Source organism: Anguilla rostrata, chromosome 1 (genome assembly GCF_018555375.3).
Source record: "Anguilla rostrata isolate EN2019 chromosome 1, ASM1855537v3, whole genome shotgun sequence".
Taxonomy (NCBI): Eukaryota; Metazoa; Chordata; class Actinopteri; order Anguilliformes; family Anguillidae; genus Anguilla; species Anguilla rostrata.
Genome location: NC_057933.1, coordinates 39,521,460 through 39,541,871, shown reverse-complemented (window position 1 = coordinate 39,541,871; position 20,412 = coordinate 39,521,460). Strand labels below are relative to the sequence as shown.

The following is a 20,412-nucleotide window of genomic DNA, read 5'->3' as shown; positions in this document are numbered from 1 at the left end:
TTTCACATAAACCTGTGCTGTAAATCCTGGTCTGAACAGCAGACACAAAGCACCCCGCCCTCCTAGCGTCCAGTGACCCGCGCAGGGCCCGCCCAGAACTCAAAGCAAGGTTCGGTCAGAGGGGTCCGGACCCCGGCCCCGGCCCCGCTCCGCTCCCATTCCGGCCGGTCGGCGTGGCGCTCTCTCTCTCTCTCTCTCCCCTCCCCCTCTCCTCTCCTCCCTGTTCATGCAGGCTGTAGATGGTGTGAAAGGACAGTGAGGCCGCTTGTCTTGTTGGTTTAGGCTGCTTCCTGCGTGCCCCTCTCTCCCAGCTGTTGAGGAGCGGGGACAGTCAACACATCTGTTTCAACGGCTGGTAATTAGCAGGGGCTTAATTACGGTCCGGGTTTAACTGGCGATCCCCCGCGAGGCCGGTGGCGAGGGGAGGGTTTGTTTACCCAGTGTCCCCTGCAGCCAGGCCCACTTCGCCTTCCACGCCATCTCCCTGAGTAGGTGCTGAGTGGCGAGACAAAGCTCTGAATGGTGTCCTCCGTGCGGTCTCCTCATTGTCACCCCCCCCCCCCCTTTGGTGTGCTGCTCCTTTCTCAATGGGGTGAATAAAAATGCCACAGAGGCCTTTTGCTGCAGACAGGCACGGCCGTGTCTTTTGAAAGGGCGTTGGCAGGGCATGCTGAAATGCACAACCACAGGAACACCCCCACAATTAACAGCTTTGTCTGGGAGAATTTAGCTGACGCTTAATGTAAGTGCGTTTAACGTGCATGCCAGTTCCACAATGTTAATGAACTGATGAGTCACTTGTAACGGATTTAGAATCGCAGTTCCCGTTGAATTCAGAATTATTACTGCAGGGTCTATAATGCACTTCTCATTGTAAGTCAAGGTTTGAACTGAAGTCATGCAAAAGTGTCGTGCTAAACAAACTTTATATTCTGGAAAAGTTTTTTAAAAGTCAATGCCGTCAGTAAATATAGCTGCAGGCAGTGATGACGGGGCCAAGCATACATAGCCACAATGAAGTCAGTTAGTTTGCAGTGTACCGAAAGGTATAAAGCAATATACTTTATATTAAAATGTAATTAAACCGAGACTTAATTATGCAGTCAAATAAAAAGAACGCTGAAAAAAGCCGATGCTGATTTAAATGGTGCCAAAATCCATGATATTATTGAAACTTGCGTTTCCCTTCTGTCTTTAATGTAGTCTTTGCAAATACGGAGCGCTATGCTGATTTTAAAAGTCTCTGTAAAACACAGCTCTGGTGGCATTGACGGTACGGCACAAAAAGATGTGTGTGTTCCAGAATGCGCTCGTGTGTGTTTTTGGACCTGGGACCACCTGGCGGTGCCCTAAAGCCTGGTGTATCTGCTCCCAAACAGGAGGAACTGGAGGCTGTTTCCTGGGAGCGCGACGTGGCCGTGGAGCGCAGTCAGGGCCTGGAGGAAGAGCTCCAGTCGCTGCGAGCGCATTACAGGTGCGTGCGTGGGGTCCGCTGTTCCCGCCCCAGTCCCGTCCCTCGGACACTGGCACCGAAAACCAGAAGCTGTGGGTGCACCGAACACAGGCTCTTCCACCCTGCATTGTCTTTAGCCATCAAAGGGAACTGAAGCGCCAAATAAATCACCATGCCATCAATTCATTTAATATGGAATATTCATTGTTTTTTTTTTTTGTTTAGTTGCTGGGAGTTGCATTTAGCAATTTTTTATTTATCCTTTTTGAATGAACACTGCGTGTGCTTTAATGAGAAATGTGTGTGTGTGTGTGTGTGTGTGTGTGTGCGCATGATTGCTTTCATTAATTAGCAAGGGGTAATACAATTATGATACTCCGTTTAAACTACTTATTAAAGAATTCACTATTTTTATAATATTAGTTTAAAAAGTGTCTAGATATTCGTAATGTAAGTGCACTAGCAGCTGCTACCTTAACCAGTAGAATGGCAGATGAGTAGGTTTTAGTTGTTAATAGCCCAGATATTTGCATATTGAGCTTTAGGAGCACACGCTGATGAATGAAATAGATGGAATCAAGGGTGCGACAACAAATAGAGCAACACATACCTTATAGCCAGTTATTCACATAGCTTCCCCATTTCATATGTGCATTTTGGAAATATGCTTACATTTTGGTTTGTAATTGTTCTCATGAATGTGTTCATGAGTAATAAGTGTAATTGAAGAACCATAATTTCATTTTTCCTTCATAAATAATGAAAACAGCCAGGACTTGGTAGTGTCCTCAGAATTTTGGTCTCCACTGTAAATACAGTGAGCTCCATAATGATTGGGACAAAGCTTTTTTTCTTTTTATTTATTTGGCTCTGTACTCCACAATTTTAGATGAGTTATCAAATGTGGTTAAAGTGCACATTCTCAGCTTTTGTTTAAGGGTATTTCATACCCTTTGGTTTCACCATGTTGAAATTACAGCACTTTTTATACACAGCCCCCCCATTTTAGGACATATAATGTTTGGGACATATTAATATTATGCAAATGGTATACTGGTGATGCTCTGCCAGACCTGTACTGCACTCATCTTCAGCTCCTGATTGTATTGGGGGCCTAGTTGCCTTAAGTTTTCTCTTCAGCATATGAAACGCATGTTCAATTGGATTCAGATCACGTGAATGGCTTAGCCCATCAAGACTTTGGCTTGAAAAACTCCAGTTTTTGGCTTTGAAACTCTTTTGTTGCTCTAGCAGTATATTTGTGATCATTGTATTGCTGAGAGTAAAGTCTCAAAATAACAAATTTTTTAAAAAGAAACTTGCAAATTAAGGTCACTGAATGCACACATCACTTGATCCACAAATACAGATTCAGCACTTCACAAGCCAACTTTTTATTTCAGAATGCCTTATTGCAAAAAATACACATGAAAATTGGAAACATTTTTGGTTTTCATATATAAAGTATGAGGTATTTGTGCAAAAGGGAAATATGTATTCACAAATATGTATGTGTTTGAAATCTGTGCTCATTCATTTAAATGACAATTTTCAAGACAAAAGCTGAAACATATTTGTTTGTGGATCGTAAAACACGTTTTTGACTCTTATTTATGGATCATGAAACACGCATTTGTCAATAATATTGAGACCAATCTCTCTCCATATTCTAGCTGCTTATCTAATGAAACAGTTCAACTTTGACTACCTTCTGGGCTCTCCGTGGCCTAGTAACTGTCTCAGTAGACTGTTGAGTTTCTATCCACGAACAGCCACATTAGTAGTTACTGATACAGATTTTCATGGTGATAGATCTTTTAACCAAATGAGCACGGTGTTGCGCCTCACAGTCTTCCCTCCGCAGCGAAAGCGTCCGTGGTGCTAGGCGGGTCATCGTCCTCGCAGTTATTCAAAAAAGGCCAGATAAAGGAGCTGTGAACTCTCTGTCATCCCGCTCCAGAGGACAGAGCCCAGGGGCTGAAACGGGCAAAGCCCTGCGTTGTTTGTTCAGGTCTGGCAGCCAGGAGGTGGGTGTGGTCTGTGGGGGGATTTTTCATGGAATAACGAGATACTGGGTACATTGCACTGGAAAATTCATCATTAGAACTCTGTGAAAACAGCCTCTGTGAAAATGGTTCCCTTTAATTTCTCTCTACCTTTTTCTGTCTCTGAGGACAGTGCCTCCCCCTGTCACACCCTGCTGCAAGTTTAGCCCCTGGGTGGTGGGATGATGGTGGTTTTAAAATTCCATTCTGACCTATGTGGAAATGGTGGGGTCTGTGCACAGCTGGTAGCCGTGGTTGGGATTCAGGGGGTCTGTGCACTGCTGGTAGCTGTGGTTGGGATTCAGGGGGTCTGTGGACAGCTGGCAGCTGTGGTTGGGATTCAGGGGGTCTGTGCACAGCTGGTAGCCGTGGTTGGGATTCAGGGGGTCTGTGCACAGCTGGTAGCCGTGGTTGGGATTCAGGGGGTCTGTGCACTGCTGGTAGCCGTGGTTGGGATTCAGGGGGTCTGTGCACAGCTGGTAGCTGTGGTTGGGATTCAGGGGGTCTGTGCACCGCTGGTAGCTGTGGTTGGGATTCAGAGAGTCTGTGCTCTGCTGGTAACCGTGGTTGGGATTCAGGGGGTCTGTGCAGTGCTGGTAGCCGTGGTTGGGATTCAGGGGGTCTGTGCATTGCTGGTAGCCGTGGTTGGGATTCAGGGGGTCTGTGCACTGCTGGTAGCCGTGGTTGGGATTCAGGGGGTCTGTGCACAGCTGGTAGCTGTGGTTGGGATTCAGGGGGTCTGTGCACCGCTGGTAGCTGTGGTTGGGATTCAGGGGGTCTGTGCACTGCTGGTAACCGTGGTTGGGATTCAGGGGGTCTGTGCACAGCGGGTAGCCGTGGTTGGGAGTACACAGTTGCTGTGCGTGGGCACTTGTCACATCTTGGTTGTTGGCTCATAGTGTCCAAGTCCCAGCACAAAATTTGTCAACAGAAGCATCATATTCAGACACCAGTATCAGCTGTATCAAGAAGAAAGGCTCAGTAAAAAATAATGTCCATTCAAACTGGAATCACTGATGCAACTGAAGGGACTTGATTTCTTGTGTTTGTGTGTTGTGCGTATTTTGGCAGGTAGTTATATAGCTAAATTAGTACAGAAACCATGATAACTGAAGCGTTGACTCTGTCATTACTCTAAAGTGGTATGTGATGAGTTGATCTCATATAGTCACCCAGGTGAGCCATGTCAGGCTAGATTAGACCACAGAACTGCAGTTGGCCCCAGGAACTGGTTTGGTGGCTTACATCCTGTTGTAATGTGAAGCATATCCTCATAAAGGCTGAGCATTTGCATAAATCTGTATTTCTAATTTTTTTCTGTTTGTTTTGAACGATCTGATCTGTTATGCTGTATGTTTGTCTATTGCCGCTCTACACGACAGTAGCCATGGGAGTGGAGTTCTCGGGAGTTCCCCCCCAACCCCCGTCTGGCCTGGCGGCGGGGGCTGAAACTGTGTTTGTTCCCAATTTGCATTGTGTGAGGGAGGCGGTGGAGCCGCGGGCCCCGTCCGCTGGCCTGCGGAGACGGGCCTTTGTAGGGAAATGGCGGGCCGAGCCTGACAAAGCGCTGGAGACGGTCCGGCGTGTTTGCTCTCGGGATTCGCCCACCCCCCCTCTCCATTGTGCTCGACTTCAGCGTCCCAGATACAGATTAAAGCAGAGTGGCCTTCAGCAGAGACGCGCAAGCTGCTGTGACGAAGGGGGGGGAGGAATGGCCACTCGAATAACCCCCCATGTAGGGGGGGGGGGTCGTGGTTAAGGAAAAACAATAGAAAAACATTACTGCAAGGCGCGAGTTGTTCTGGTGTGTTTAGATTGGACTGACGGGTTGAGGGGAGATGGTGCTTTGTTTGAGAGTCAGCCAGCACTGGAAGGAATCCAGCCAACTGGGACACATATTAACACCCTATTCCTGCCCTGAAAGACCCTCTTGGGATGGGATATATTCACTGGTGCAAATGGAACCTCACTTTAACACCTTTAACTCAATAGTCATTAGCGCAGTTCGATCTGGGGCTGGACTCTCCTGTTAGCACAGTCTGAGCTGCGACTGGAGTCCCTCCTATTAGCACAGTCTGAGCTGGGACTGGACTCTCCTATTAGCACAGTCTGAGCTGGGACTGGACTCTCCTATTAGCACAGTCTGAGCTGCGACTGGAGTCCCTCCTATTAGCACAGTCTGAGCTGGGACTGGAGTCCCTCCTATTAGCACAGTCTGAGCTGCGACTGGAGTCCCTCCTATTAGCACAGTCTGAGCTGGGACTGGAGTCCCTCCTATTAGCACAGTCTGATCTGGGACTGGACTCTCCTATTAGCACAGTCTGAGCTGGGACTGGACTCTCCTATTAGCACAGTCTGAGCTGGGACTGGACTCTCCTATTAGCACAGTCTGAGCTGGGACTGGAGTCCCTCCTATTAGCACAGTCTGAGCTGCGACTGGAGTCCCTCCTATTAGCACAGTCTGAGCTGCGACTGGAGTCCCTCCTATTAGCACAGTCTGAGCTGCGACTGGAGTCCCTCCTATTAGCACAGTCTGATCTGGGACTGGAGTCTCCTGTTAGCACAGTCTGAGCTGGGACTGGAGTCCCTCCTATTAGCACAGTCTGATCTGGGACTGGACTCTCCTATTAGCACAGTCTGAGCTGGGACTGGAGTCCCTCCTATTAGCACAGTCTGATCTGGGACTGGAGTCTCCTGTTAGCACAGTCTGAGCTGGGACTGGAGTCCCTCCTATTAGCACAGTCTGATCTGGGACTGGAGTCTCCTGTTAGCACAGTCTGAGCTGGGACTGGAGTCCCTCCTATTAGCACAGTCTGATCTGGGACTGGACTCTCCTATTAGCACAGTCTGATCTGGGACTGGTCTCTCCTATTAGCACAGTCTGAGCTGGGACTGGAGTCTGCTATTAGCACAGTCTGATCTGGGACTGGACTCTCCTATTAGCACAGTCTGAGCTGGGACTGGAGTCTGCTATTAGCACAGTCTGATCTGGGACTGGACTCTCCTATTAGCACAGTCTGAGCTGGGACTCAAATCTGTTTTTAGCGGAGTTGGAGCTGGGACTGGACTCTCCTGTTAGCGCAGTATCGGCTGGGACTGGATCATGCCGTTGTGAACGGCTGCTCCACTGTGATCTGTGTCATTGTTATTTGTCACTCTGTTTCCAAGGAGACGTTTAGCGACATCCACAGTTTACTTTGGACACATGAGCATAAAGGTTTCCAGTTGGTGGGAATGTTAAGGCTGAGTTACCAGAGTTACCTGCAGAAGCCACTCAGTCCAATGAAAGCATTAGCATACATTGCGCTAACCATGCGCCAAATGGCCGCTTGAGGAAGGCGCTCTCTGCATTTACCCTTTTCTTTTTTTCTTGAGTCCTGCAGAACGAGTGACCAGGGTGTCTGCCATTTTAGGCTGAATTCGAATTTCAGTGACAGGGCTTGGTCTCAATGGGCAGGTCCCCAGTCACCTGAATGAAAAGGCCCTTCCAGTTTGTGCTGCAAAACGCATCAGCCGCCCTGGCGTGCGAGCTTCGGCGGAGAGCGGGAGAAAGAGGAAGCGCGTGGGTTTGTGACGCACGCCGCTCCTGGAAACCGCCAGCCGCTGCTGTTGGCGCTTACATCACTCAGGTGGGCGGGCGGTGCTGGCAGCGGAGGGAAGAACAGGCTCGTGAAAAACAATGCGGACTCATTTATGCCTGTTCCCTAAAGCAGGCGACACCTTGCAGGCTTGTTTTTGTGGAGCCGGCGTTGCCATAGCAGTGAGCGGACAGGGCGGGGCAGGCGGAGCTGTGGGCTTGCCAGGGCAGGGTGGCGGAGGACGCCTGTCTGTGGCTCCTGCTCTGTGGTGACCGGCCCCTGTTTGCTCAGAGCGCAGCAGATAAGTCTCTATTAAAAGGTTCTTTTACATATTCCTGTGATAGCATGCCTCTGAACCCATTAACCATTAACCAGGGATTTGCTTTTCAGAACTGGAGGGCAGGTTCGTTAGGAGCTCCTTGCTGTCCAGCACCTGCGATTAGCTATCTGATGAACTGAGTTAATGGTTAACTGCAGGTTCGAAATGGCAATCCACTCTGTCCCCATCAGAAGGGCTAGAGAAACCGACAGTCACATACACATATGCACTTATACCCACACGCACACGCACATCCAGGTGAAAAGTCTAAGTGACTGATGAAGCTCATATTTGTGACGCATTGTGGTATTTGTTTCCTTTGATCAAACGCGTCATGGTGCCTAGTAGAATGACATACTGACAGAAAAAACCATTGTACATTGTGTAGCTTCAATGACCCAAATTTTAATCCTTACTGGTTCCCCCATCGCTTGTACCCCTGAATTTACAGGACCTGGTGCAAGAGTTTTATTGACATTGATCCCTTTCTGTAGAGGTGTGGCGATTCCAAGTGGTTATTTTGCTGGGTTTAAAAAAATAATAAAATAAAGCCAATTCCAGCAAGCCAATGTCTTCCACATTGCCTGCTGCCTCTCGGCTCTCTCCTTGGAGGACCACTGCCCTATTTGGTCTCATATTTCACTAATTCGCAGCAGCTGTAATTTAAGTGTATTCAGTGTTCATAGACTGGCCCACAGACACGCCCAGTTCAGGGACATTGATGGTCACGTAAATGAATTTTCACTGCCAAATTTTGTTTTGGTCACTGTGTAAGGGAGAGAGCCTCAAACAGGGAATATGATTACTTCACTACTATCTCATGACAAAAATGCAGTGGACCACAGACGTGCTTATATAACATCATCAGAAATATCTATTAAAGCTTCAAATCACATGTTTGTAAACTTTAGAGTGTGTTTTTTGTATGCATATCCTCTTAAGAGGCTCAGAAATTTGTTTTTGTTTCTTTGTAGGAAACATGAGTCTCTGGTCAAGAGCCATATATTCTACTGTGCTGAAACCTGCACTACAATGGACATTCAAAAATAAAAATAATAAATAAATAATATTTTAAAAAATATTTTCACTGCTAAATGTTTTTCTCACCCAAGACACTTGCATTTTGCCAAAAAAATAAAATACTTAAACTTTATTTCTGACCTTCTGAGGATATATATGTGCATGTTTGCACGCACACATGCCGATCGATAGACCAGCAGACAGCCTAGTGAACTTGTACTGGTATCTTGTGCAGGTCTGTGGGCATGTTTGTTTTCATAAATGCTCATTCAGATATACCTGGTAATGTTTATCATTGTTTTATTTTATGGCAGTTGTTTTGTGCTTGGGCTGATTTGGGAGAAAGTCGTGACAGTTCCTTAGCCTGCATTATTTGTGTAAAGTGCACCAGTGTCACACTTACTCCTGAAGGATGGCCATCTCCAGGACACAGAGAGACTGTCTTTCATACAATGGTCAAAAAGAAAAAAACAGAATCACATTTTATCCCCTTTTTCGCCTCTCATATTTAAATGCTTGTCCAGAAAGGAACTGCGCTTCAGAATCTGAGCACCAGTTTGTGTTGCTGCGTTTTTATTTTTCTCTGAAGTGTTTATCAAACTGACCTAAATTGCAATGATTTGTGCTTTATGCGTTGCCTTGCACAAATAATTTTGGGGCGGGAACAGGGGGTTAGGGGGACTAGATAAGATAATCCGTTGTGAAGCAATCCTCCTCAGCCCTTGTTTGTGTCTGCCATTGGACCTTTGTACCCAATATGTTTGCATTTAATTAAACAAAGCACACAAGTTTGCATCACTCCATGGCTATCAATATCACATCTGAATTGATTACCTTCCGCTCTGATGTGAAAAGACATAAAACGGTAGCTTCCTTCAAACTAATTAAAAACTGCAATGGGTCAGAATGACTAATATGATTTTAAGGCAATGTACACATAATTACCTGGGGACCTGAGCACCGGCAGGACGGTGCCCATTAATCTAGCTCTCTCTGTCAGTCCAGACTGACTGACTGCAGCGCAGGCAGGCCTGTCAAAGATAAAAGAAAGGAAAAAAAGAAATCTCGGCATTGTTATCCAAAGCTATCCGTAGCTTTATTCACCTTAGAGCTTGTAGTGTCTCTAGCACGCGTCTGCCTCAGGGATAGTCTTAATATAATTTGTTTCTATTTATTAATCCTGTATGTAAACAGAACCTTATCAGACCCTGTGTTGGTGAAGTCGGTATATTCCATCAAGCAAATATTTTTTTTCCTGTGCCTAAATTTAATATTACTCGGATGCAGACTGATTTATTGAAGACACGCACTTGTCTTCTGTACACTTAGGCCCACTCCCACTGGCCATGAACATCACTTAATGTGGATGGCAAGAGAAATATTTAAATGTAAAGCAAAATCAAAGTGTAATCTACGTGATGTTGTTTATGTTAGTGCTGAAAAAGACTGAGGTTCTGGCTTGCTGATTGTGTCTGGACAGATAAGTCGGCTCTGGCTGAGCGCTCATTTTCTGCTCGAACATGAGGAAAAGGCATCCGTAGTAAAAATCTGGTCCTGGTCTCCATGCGCTTACCGTTAGTCCTCTTACCAAGGAGAATCCATATCACATCCAGAACTAGCAGGAGTGAAAGACAATATTCAGTCCTGTAGTGCATTACTGAATTGCGTGAATATCCAACACGCTGATAATGGGTCAAGCATTTGGCTCTCTGCATACATAAAGAAATGACACTGATTCATTGGCAAGTAGGCAAAGATTGGGGTGAAAAAAGGCAAAGCTTTGAGTTTGACTTTGTGGTAGTATTACAAAAGATTGTGGTACACCTCGAGCAAATAAAGGTAAAAGAAACCAAGGGCTGAAGCTGGTGGAGGAGCTGGGAATGAAAAGCTGTCGTCCTGTTATTGCCTTACCCATCTCCCAAGTGCTCTCTCCTTCTTCGGCTTCCATCTGCTCTTCCCCTCCTTTTTAATATCAAGTTATTTCCGTTTTATTGCTGTACTTCAATTACTTTTGGCAATGACATTAAATTCTTCCCCTTGCTGAGAGGGTTATAATTACATATTGCATTTTGGAGATGAAGAACTAAAAAAGGCACCCAATTCTTTCTTTTTTTTTTCTTAAAAAAAATCATTTCACAAGTGGGATTCCGAATTTTATGATAGTATTGCATTTAAATGTTTACATGTTGAGTTGTTGCTAACCTGTTCCCTGCCTCTCCATAACAATTATGAGAAGACAAATGAACAAGGCGTAATGAAAAAAATGTGAATTTTCTGTGACAAGATATGTCCATGTACATTTTGTTATACATGAATTTTGCAGTTAGAAGCTTGTGCGTTTTTCTCTTCTAATAGGGAATTCTTGTTCAGTTCATGTTTTCCATCTGTTTCCAGTGCTAATTAGTGTAGGGCTTGCTTACTTGTGGCTGAATTGTTATTGTAAGCTGCTGCTACCCTGAAAGGCAAGCGGGTGTGGGTGTCTTTTGCCAAGTGAACCACCTCAAGTTTAGACAACGGTGCTACTAATGTTTACTTGGTCTTTTTTTATTATTTAAAGCTGCCTCACAGTCAACTGAAAATCATCTGTCTCCTCCTCACCTCCGTGCTCCCAGTCAATTTGGCGCGCTAAGTCTCACTCGCCGGTAATGTATTCGGTTGACATTCTGCCGCATTATTACCTCCCGATATTGTTTCTTGTACTGACATTCCGCTCGAATATTAAACTTGTCTGTTGATGCAGGCTGTTGGTACAGAGTGACATTTCTCAGCGACAGGTAAACTGTCAGCTTGCTTTCGTTGGTAAGGTCAAGCTGCCGACTGTTAGCGCGTGGAACACGGAACAGCGTACGGTCATCTGCAGCTCTGTAACTGGGGAGGCTGGACTGACTCAAAGAGAGGCAAAACACCGATTATATACCGAGTACTTGGGTGGAATTTGCGGTGCTGTTTTTGTCTTCACTTTGAGGCCGGTCCGCCCAGACTGTGCTGCCTGTTATGCTGTTTTAGAGCAGTATTTATTAATATTTTTTGTCATGAACACTGTAACTGCTCAAACAAGTTATTTTACTCTCACTCTTATCTCACTACAATTGAGCGCTCACTCATGCAAGTGGAAGGACAGGTGGGTAGTGCTTCAGGAGTCTGTGGTGAAAGGTCAGCCCTTTTACAGAAATACACGTGGGAGTCAAATGGACAATTGCTAATTGTCAGCTGTGGCCATCTTTCTTTTTTGTTTTTAGCGTTCTCCAGAGGAAGTGAAAGTGAATGACCCAGAGAAATTAGGGCTGTGGGGATTTCCCCTTAATTGAAATGCAGTTTGGGATTGCCTTGAGATATAAATCTTATATATTGACATATACTATATATATATATATATATATATATATATATAATCCCCCCCCCCATTTCAATCATTTTACAGAGAACATTAACAAATATATATATATACACACAATGCCCCCCCATCACCACCCACCTTCCCATATGGCAGTTCAAGTTAAATTGAAAGGAAGTAATGGAACCCATATGCAAGCAGAAACCAAATGTAACAGAAAAAAACATTTAAAAACTTGCCAATTTATCTTGATCCATCCAGCTGTCTAGCTGGCACCATTCTGTTAGCTAGCTAACTAGATATATTCTTAAGTTCATGATTATAATCATATAACCAGCCAGCTATTGGCAACCTGACTAAAATGTTAATTGTTTCTTGCTACATTTGTAATCATAGTCATTACATTACATTACATTACATTTATTTGGCAGACACTTTTATCCAAAGCGACATACAAAAGTGCATTTCATGGTCATGGACAACTACAAAACACAGGTGCAAAACAACATAGTCAACTGTCGAATGTCATTAAGACCTTGCTTTAGCATGTCCTGTAAGGTAGTGGAGCGGAGTTAAGGTAAGGTAGTGGTCATGGAGTTAAGGAGAACTGAAACTATATGAAACCATTTCCTGTGTGATATTTGAAAACTTTTCTGGTAAAAATAGCCGGTAGAACCCTGTAATTCGAAGCTCTGGAATTTTCACCATTGACAAAATGTACTGTGGATCATGTGTAGTGTATTTTAAGTACAGACCTTTGCTATTTCTCTAGAAAATAAAATACAACAGGAGCCCCACCAACACAAAATTATCAAATTAAAAAATAATATTATCGGCAAATTTGCACTGTTTAATGAATTTGGATGTAATTGCTAAAATTGGCATTTCACCAATTTTATGTGCCAGCAAGATATTTTAATGGCAGACATGTCAGCACATGCCTGGGTTAGACCATTTGTTTACATTAATTCAGTTTCTTTGTATTAGCTGTTTTAATCTGTGTTGATTAATCTACACACTGTTCTTGACGGTTCTAACTTAAATTGGCAGCAAACCACTATACATTTTGTTGCCATACTGCAGTGATGTCCTGTGTTTTATGAACAATTTGGAAACTAATGTTAATTGTACATTAGTATTATAATGATTGCTGATCTACGGTCACTATTGTATTCCTGCTTTGCTTTACTACTATGCACAGACCCATATTATGGGAAACAAATATGCTACCACTTTATTATTATGTTGCTCTAGTAAGGGTAAACAATGTGTGTTGCTTAAAACACTTGTCCATTGAATGAACAATCACTTTTTATTACAGAGTAAACCATTTCAACTTTGCACAAGCCACAGTGACTAATATTTTAACTCCTTAATCACCATTTAACACATCATAATAGATTTACAACAAATACCTGAAGTGTTTTTAGATTTAATTGTGCGGAACCTATAGGGTATAATATACTGAAGAGCAAGTTCTACTGTAGCAGTTGAAATTGCCAGTGTTTGTTGCTCTTGTTGCTCCCTAAGTATTACAGACAAATTGGGAAACAACTGCACTATTTAATGGCTTTATTTATAAAATAAATATATAATACAATTTCTCATTTTAAATGTGTTTTTCCTGGAATATGTAATATTTATTTTATTGTATTGAGACCGTTGGGAGTATAGTAGGAGGCAGGCTACCAGTTTCTTTGAACAGAAAGTCTCTTGCTCTTTAAGAAGCTCCTGCCTCCTACCCAGGCACCAGATTTCAGACCACAGCGTTCCCTAGTTCTTGGCTTTGTGCTCCAAGCTTATAGAATAACATTGACTGTTTTGACTGTTTGATTGGATCTGGAAAAGTCTTGTTTGATTGAACTACATATGCCCTTAAAGTGCATTTCATTAAATCTAAAAGGTAGTACCTTAGATTGTGAGCCTGACAAGTGAGGCTGCATTTCAGATAATCTCATGCCCTGCCCTTCCTCTCTCCATAGTCTTCACCAGTCCCTGTCCCAGGAGGCCAGCCTGAAGGAGCAGTTTGACTCCACGCTCAATGCCAATTCTGAGGCCTTGCACACCCAGGAGGGCCAGCTCACCCAGGCCACTCTTCACCAAGAGCAGCTTAAGGCCCAAATCCAGGCCCTGGCTTCAGAGCACCAAAGCACACAGGCCCAACTCAAGCTTGCTCGGGAGGCCGAGAAGGAAGCCAGTGAGAAAGTTCAAAAGTGAGTCCCTCCCTAGTTTTGTCAAACCCCCTCCCCCATTCAGCCTCCTCCTTTCTTGAAAGGATTTGCTGATGACAGAATGCTCCATTTTTATTTGTTTTTCACTTTTCTTTTTTTTTTTTTTGTCTCTCCTGAACACTATTGAATTCGGGCATCAAAGTCTGTTTTACACTGTTCTCAAGCTTGGCTATTGTCCTGCTCCTCTTTCAGCCTCTTGGTTTTGTTACTTTAACAGTCACTCCTTGACCAGCTGTGCAGGAGGCTCTGACATCCCCCCCCAGCTAATAAAACACTTTGTAAGGTCCCGGAGCCATATTGCCTTTTACATGCTGTTAAGGCACAGAGGCAGGCCCCCCAGCCTGCTACAATCATCTGACAAGCGGGGGTCACTCTTCACGTGGAAGAGTCACGGCAGCAGCCTGGACAGCAGCAGTAGACCTCACCAGTCTATATAAACAGTGGCTCTCTTTTATTGTCTCCGACTTCGTTTGATGAGGATGGGCACAAAGGATTGTGGGATTCTTTTTGCCCGTAGTCGCTTTCTCTCAGCAGAGCCGCAGAAATGCTCTCTATTGCTTGGCTGCGGGTCAGGCAATAGTGTGAGAAAGGTTCATCTGAAGTTCAGCTTCCAGGGTGGAGTTTCTCACAGACTGAGGGGTCTGAATCTCCACTGAAGGTTTCTTCGCTGAAATGCTTCAGTTTCTCCAATGTTTCAAAAAGCCTTGCTTGAATATCTTATGCAAACACACTGGCTGGACCAGAACAGTGGTTAGAAACAAAAAAAAAGTGAGAGGGAAAGTGTCAAGGGAGACCCGTTTCCAAGTACACAAAGTTCAACTGTAGTTTATCTGAATTCTACATTCTGGTGAAAAGGGGCACCATCAGATCAAACAAGAGCTTTGCTTGTATGTTTGGTTTCATTTGTACACAAATACGGTAGCCTTGAGAGTTTATTTTCAATGGTGAACTGCCCTTTTTTTCCTGGTAGAAGGTGAGAACCAGAAAAGTATTTTTTTCTTTCCTCACAGAGGTAAAGGAACCCTGGCTGGGCCTGTTGGTTCATTGGGCTTCCACTTATCCTTAAATCTGCGACGAGCTGACTTCATACATAAGCTCGCCCTCTGAATATCAATCACTATTCTCCGGGCACCAGAAGTTAGCAACCGGTTATGAGTTTAAGACCAATGCCACACGGTTATATCTGTACCCTGTAGTGGCTTTTTGTTAAGAAAGTAAACCAGCTTTGGCAAAGCAGAGTCACTGCTGTACTGGTAGTACACTGCAGTTATCTACCATGCCCAAGACTTACCACCTATCTCCACATGCCCCTGTCTACTCATCTTCCCCTGCCCCCTTCACCCCTAACTGCCCCTTTCTGTACTCCTCTCCCCCTCCACCCCTAACTACCCCTACCTGCACTCCTCTCCCCCTCCACCCCTAACTACCCCTACCTGCACTCCTCTCCCCCTCCACCCCTAACTGCCCCTACCTGCACTCCTCTCCCCCTCCACCCTAACTGCCCCTACCTGCACTCCTCTCCCCCTCCACCCCTAACTGCCCCTACCTGCACTCCTCTCCCCCTCCACCCCTAACTGCCCCTACCTGCACTCCTCTCCCCCTCCACCCCTAACTGCCCCTACCTGCACTCCTCTCCCCCTCCACCCCTAACTGCCCCTACCTGCACTCCTCTCCCCCTCCACCCCTAACTGCCCTACCTGCACTCCTCTCCCCCTCCACCCCTAACTACCCCTACCTGCACTCCTCTCCCTCTCCACCCCTAACTGCCCCTACCTGCACTCCTCTCCCCCTCCACCCCAAACTGCCCTACCTGCACTCCTCTCCTCTCTGTTCTGCCCCTACCTGCACTCTCTCTCCCCTCCACCCCTAACTGCCCCTACATCTTGTCCTCTGCCTCTCCACCCTAACTGCCCCTACCTGCACTCCTCTCCCCCTCCACCCCTAACTGCCCCTACCTGCACTCCTCTCGCCCTCCACCCCTAACTGCCCCTACCTCTACTCATCTCCCCCTCTGCCTCTAACTTGCCCCTACCTCTACTCATGCTCCCCTCTGCCTCTAACTACCCCTGTCTCTACTCTCCCCCCCCCCCCCCCCTAACTGCCCCTGCCTCTGCAGATCTGGCCCCTCCCCCAGTCTGAGTGTGTGGTTGTCTGGGCAGCCTCCCAGCCCCGCGGCTCCCACAGCCACACAGGGGCTCCCCATGCAAAGCAAACAAGCCCTCAGCCCGACGCGCCGGCTCTTCTGTTTGCGCGCTGAATTAGCGGGTGGGCGGGCGGGTGGGGCGGGGCGGGGGTAGGGCCGGTTCACAAGCGCTCAGAAGCCTCTTCCCACAGGTTGGGAATCAAAATAGGGAGAGCTCTGGTATTGTATTAAAGGGTCCTTTCTAATGGGTATCTGTCCCGCACCCCCCTCCTCTCTGAGCGTCTGAGTGCACGCCCAGCCCTCAGTAGTCCGTCTGTAAAGACTCCACTGTGCCTGCAGACACGCAGCACGCTGAGAAATGTATTTTGAGTGAAAAGGCTCATTTAATACCTCAAGTAACCGGGTGGGAGTCTTACTGTTTTTGGAAGGGCTGGGACGTTGGAGGTCGGGGTGCTAATAAAGGCAACACACACACACACACGTCATTCGCACCCCACGCCGGCGCGAGACCGTCCGTCATCGCAGGACCCGCGACGGGAAGGACGCGCAGCGTGCCGCTCGCCGGGCCGCGCAGCCCCTCGCCGTCCAAACCGCCGCCGCCGCCGTGTTTACGCAGACGCCCCCGAGTCTCTCGCCCCCCCGGGCTCGTCCCGAGAAGAGGCCGGGATCTGCGGTGAGCCAGCTCCGGCTTCCCGAAGCCAAGCGGAGTTCCGCAGAAACGCTCGGCCTCGAGGAATGCCGGGGATTTACGCTGGAGGAACATAAGAAAGCTGCTGCCGTGCTTACTGGCGGTAGATGAGCTTTAATGAGCCTGCGTTGGTGACATGCGCGCGTGCTTTCCGTTTAGGCGTTTAGCGCGCGCTCTCATCCGGGGGACGTTAGGGGCTCCGCGCTCGCCGAGCGTCTGGGCTTCCGCGCTTTGACGAGCAGCTGCGCTCAGCGCTGGCCTCGTTCGCGGGTTTGGGCCCCCGGCGGCCCCTGTAGAAAAGCGGAGCCTCGCAGGGGGGCGGGCGCGGTCACGACCGGGACAGACTTTTCCCAGAATTGGGAGGTTCCCGGCGGGGCGGTGGCGGGGCAGGGATCAGAGACCCTCGCACCCCTGCGCGAGCTGACCCCGTGGCGGAGCGCGGCGGGCTGGGGGGGACGGGCCCCGAGGGCTGCCCCCCTGAGGCTCCGGGAAGCGGCTCTGACGCGGACCCCCGTCGCACGGCGGTGAGAAGAATGCGGGGGGAGCCGGCGCTGCCGGCCGGCGGGAGGAAGCGGGCCGGCGGCGCGGGAATGTGGCACCCGGGTGCCAGCGCCGCCGCTCCGCCGACCGAGGGCCTGAGCTGAATGTCTAATGACCCGCCCGATCAAACTTGGCCGTGGGAAGGGACACAAAGGCCCTTTTCATCGGGGAGCGGGCCGCAGATGGGCCCCGGCGGGCCTGCCTGTCGTATCCCATCATGCCTCGCTCTCTCTGAGCCACTTGCGTGGGCTTATAATGGCACAGCCCTCAGTTTTTAACCACCTGTTTATCTCCTTACATGCATGACGCTGAAAACTCATCTCCTCACCGTTGGTTTTTTGTGGACCTGAAGGTGATATTGATTTGGTTCATTATCAGTTATGCCTTTAATTAAAAGGGCATCATTGAGGGCATAAGAGATATATGAGATTAGGCAGCTATTAATGGCTTTTTGTTGCAAGGATTTCTGCCATTAAATTTAATCTCCTGTTTTACAGTTGTATTATTTGCATTCACTATTATCGTAAAAAATTACTCTCAAGGTCTAAATGAATTTATTATGAAGGAAAAAAGGTATTGCAGCACCCTTACTGTCACAGTCACTCAAGCAGCTGTCCTGGCTATTCTGAGTCACCTGTAGTAAAATCTTGGTAAGTCTCATGCAGTCCAGTAATAACGGACTGCAGTATGAATATCAAAAAGGCGCAATGAAACACTGATATATTTAATGTTCTGCCGAAAATATGCCGTTGTTTAGCATTAATGCATAATCTGTGTTTACTCTGAATTATTCCAGCTATAATTGTTGGTTTTGCGACACGCTGAATTCTTAATCAGGATTTGTACATTTCCCAACTCCTCCCTGGCGTGTCTGTTTAGGGTTTACTGCCCCCTCAGTAAACAGTGTTCTCCAAATCCCCCCTCCCACTGCCACCACACCAGCACACCTTGGACAGCCATGCTGCAGAGTCTGGACCTTGTAATTGTGTGTGTGTGTATGTGTGTGTGTGAGAAACAGGCTGAGGAATATATATCGAGGACCAGAAGGATTGCGTATTTCATGTATGGTGTGTGTGTGTTTGTGTGTTTGTGTGTGTGGATGTGTGCTTGAGAGAGGGAGACAGTTTGTATGTGGACCCTGGGTTTGTGTGTGCGCATGTATGTGTGCGTGTGTGTGCATGCCCGTATGTACTTGTGTGTGCATGTGTGTGTGCCTGCATGCACGTCTGTGTGCATGTATGCGTGTGCGTATGTGTGTGCATCCATGCGTGTGTGCATGTGGGCGTGAGTGTGTGCGCGTGCGTGCATGTACATGTCAGTGGGTGGGGCTATCCCACTGTCCATTGTCAGCAGACCTGTGTATTCAGTGTGGTTGACCTTTGCTAAATACTAGTCTCTTTGGCCTGTTTCTCTCCCCCCTGCCAACAGCCCTGAGTCCATTCTAAACTATTCCACAACAAGCTGAGGTTACAGCACTGCCACCCCAGGCCTGCTGGCCCCTGTGTGCACAGTATAGTTTGTCGCTGATAGATCAATACAGCCATGCTGTACTGCAGAAACTTCCATGTGCAGGGCAACAGCTGGAGGCAAACTGCAAACCAACACCTCGGTCAGGGAGCTCCTGAGAAGGGGGGGGCGGGGGGGGGGGCAGTTCCTTTCCAGTGCTTTTGTTTTTCCTATCATCTGCAGCCAAGCCCTGCTGATACTGTATAACACTGCCTTCTGACTGACTAGCAGTGGGCTTTTTGCGATCTGTGTCCCCCTTCAAGGTTTTTGTACAAAGCGAATAGTTCCGGTCATAGAGCACTTCTTTATGTGCCAATTCATATTCCTGCTGTATTTCTTATTTAATCTTATTTTGTCATATTATTTAATCGGAAGGTTCGTCCCTTTTTATGTTTTTTTTTTTTTTTTTTTTTAATCCAATTGGTGGAGGGGGAAAAACATACGTGACCGTGTAGCTAAAATATAGTTTTATTGACTTTCTTGGAACGACAAAAACGAATATATACAAGTGTTTGTAAATTGTTTTAATTTTGTTTGTAATCACCCCGGTTTCTGGCATTCTAGAACTGCAGTTCCCTTTTTGTGTTGCCGCTCCCGAACAACATGAAATGTATCTTTGAAATGTAACAACAATGTGGTTGGTCCTTGGAGTTAGATTATTACTTTCAGTTAGTCTTACTTTTTTTGTCATTTTGATTTGCCAAATTTGTAAATAATGGAAGTGTTTAAAAAAGAAATGCTTTAACACTTGTTTTTTCTCTGATTTCAATTAACGTGCGTACATATCTTAGTTCTAATGTTTAGTTTTATATGACGCATCAGAACTACCTGCTGTATCTTCACGACGTGCCACAACTCTTGTCGTTGCCCTTGTTGTTTTTGGTTCTTTACCCTACCCGGGGAAATTGCACTAAATAGAATTTAGTCTAGTCCAGTTATTAGTATTTCAAAATGTATTTTAATAGGGGAAAATGATAGAAGCAGTGATACAAGCAAAAGCACAGGAATCTTCACAAATAAACTCGTCTGAACTTCTCTTCTGAGCGATGCTTTATGAAGCGTCCTACACGTCCAGCCTATCTACAGGCTATGGTAGGCTACTTGTTAATTAGGTTACTATCAGTGAAAGAATGGAGACGTATTTAAGAGCTCATCTCAGGTCCCTCGTTCATCCCTCCACACTTGAATTTCAAACGGATATTTCCATGTTCATCTACAGCACGGTGGGAGGTGTAAAGCAATGTTTTAAATGAACAAAATTGTTCGAAGAAGGAGTTATCATCAATCGGATGATCACCGACTTTGTAACGTTGCACGTTTAATCGTGTCGTGCAGAGACGCGTTGTTTTTGTAGAAGGCGTAATCCACGTAATTTATTTTTTATACTGTAGGCCAATGATTCCTTTTGGCGAACAGCGGCAGCTGGTAGTCCAAGTGCATTCCGGTAATAGACTTTTCAATCTGGAAGACTATATCCAATTGAATTTAGCATTTGTAACACCATTTAAATATTTGGTATAAAAACCGTCTTGCATTTTTATTTTTATTTATTTTT

At 46.4% G+C, this 20,412-nt stretch overlaps 1 protein-coding gene across 7 annotated transcripts in view; it reads left to right on the top strand.

Annotated features, from left to right (window-relative positions):
* mipol1 (mirror-image polydactyly 1) overlaps positions 1-20,412 on the top strand; it is a 96,764-nt gene that overhangs the window by 74,854 nt on the left and 1,498 nt on the right. For all 7 annotated transcript variants that reach the window (XM_064336363.1, XM_064336373.1, XM_064336382.1 and 4 more), the window contains 2 exons: positions 1,380-1,474; positions 13,732-13,962. In XM_064336363.1, the coding sequence (XP_064192433.1) occupies positions 1,380-1,474; positions 13,732-13,962 (326 nt within the window). The remainder of the gene's footprint in view (positions 1-1,379; positions 1,475-13,731; positions 13,963-20,412) is intronic.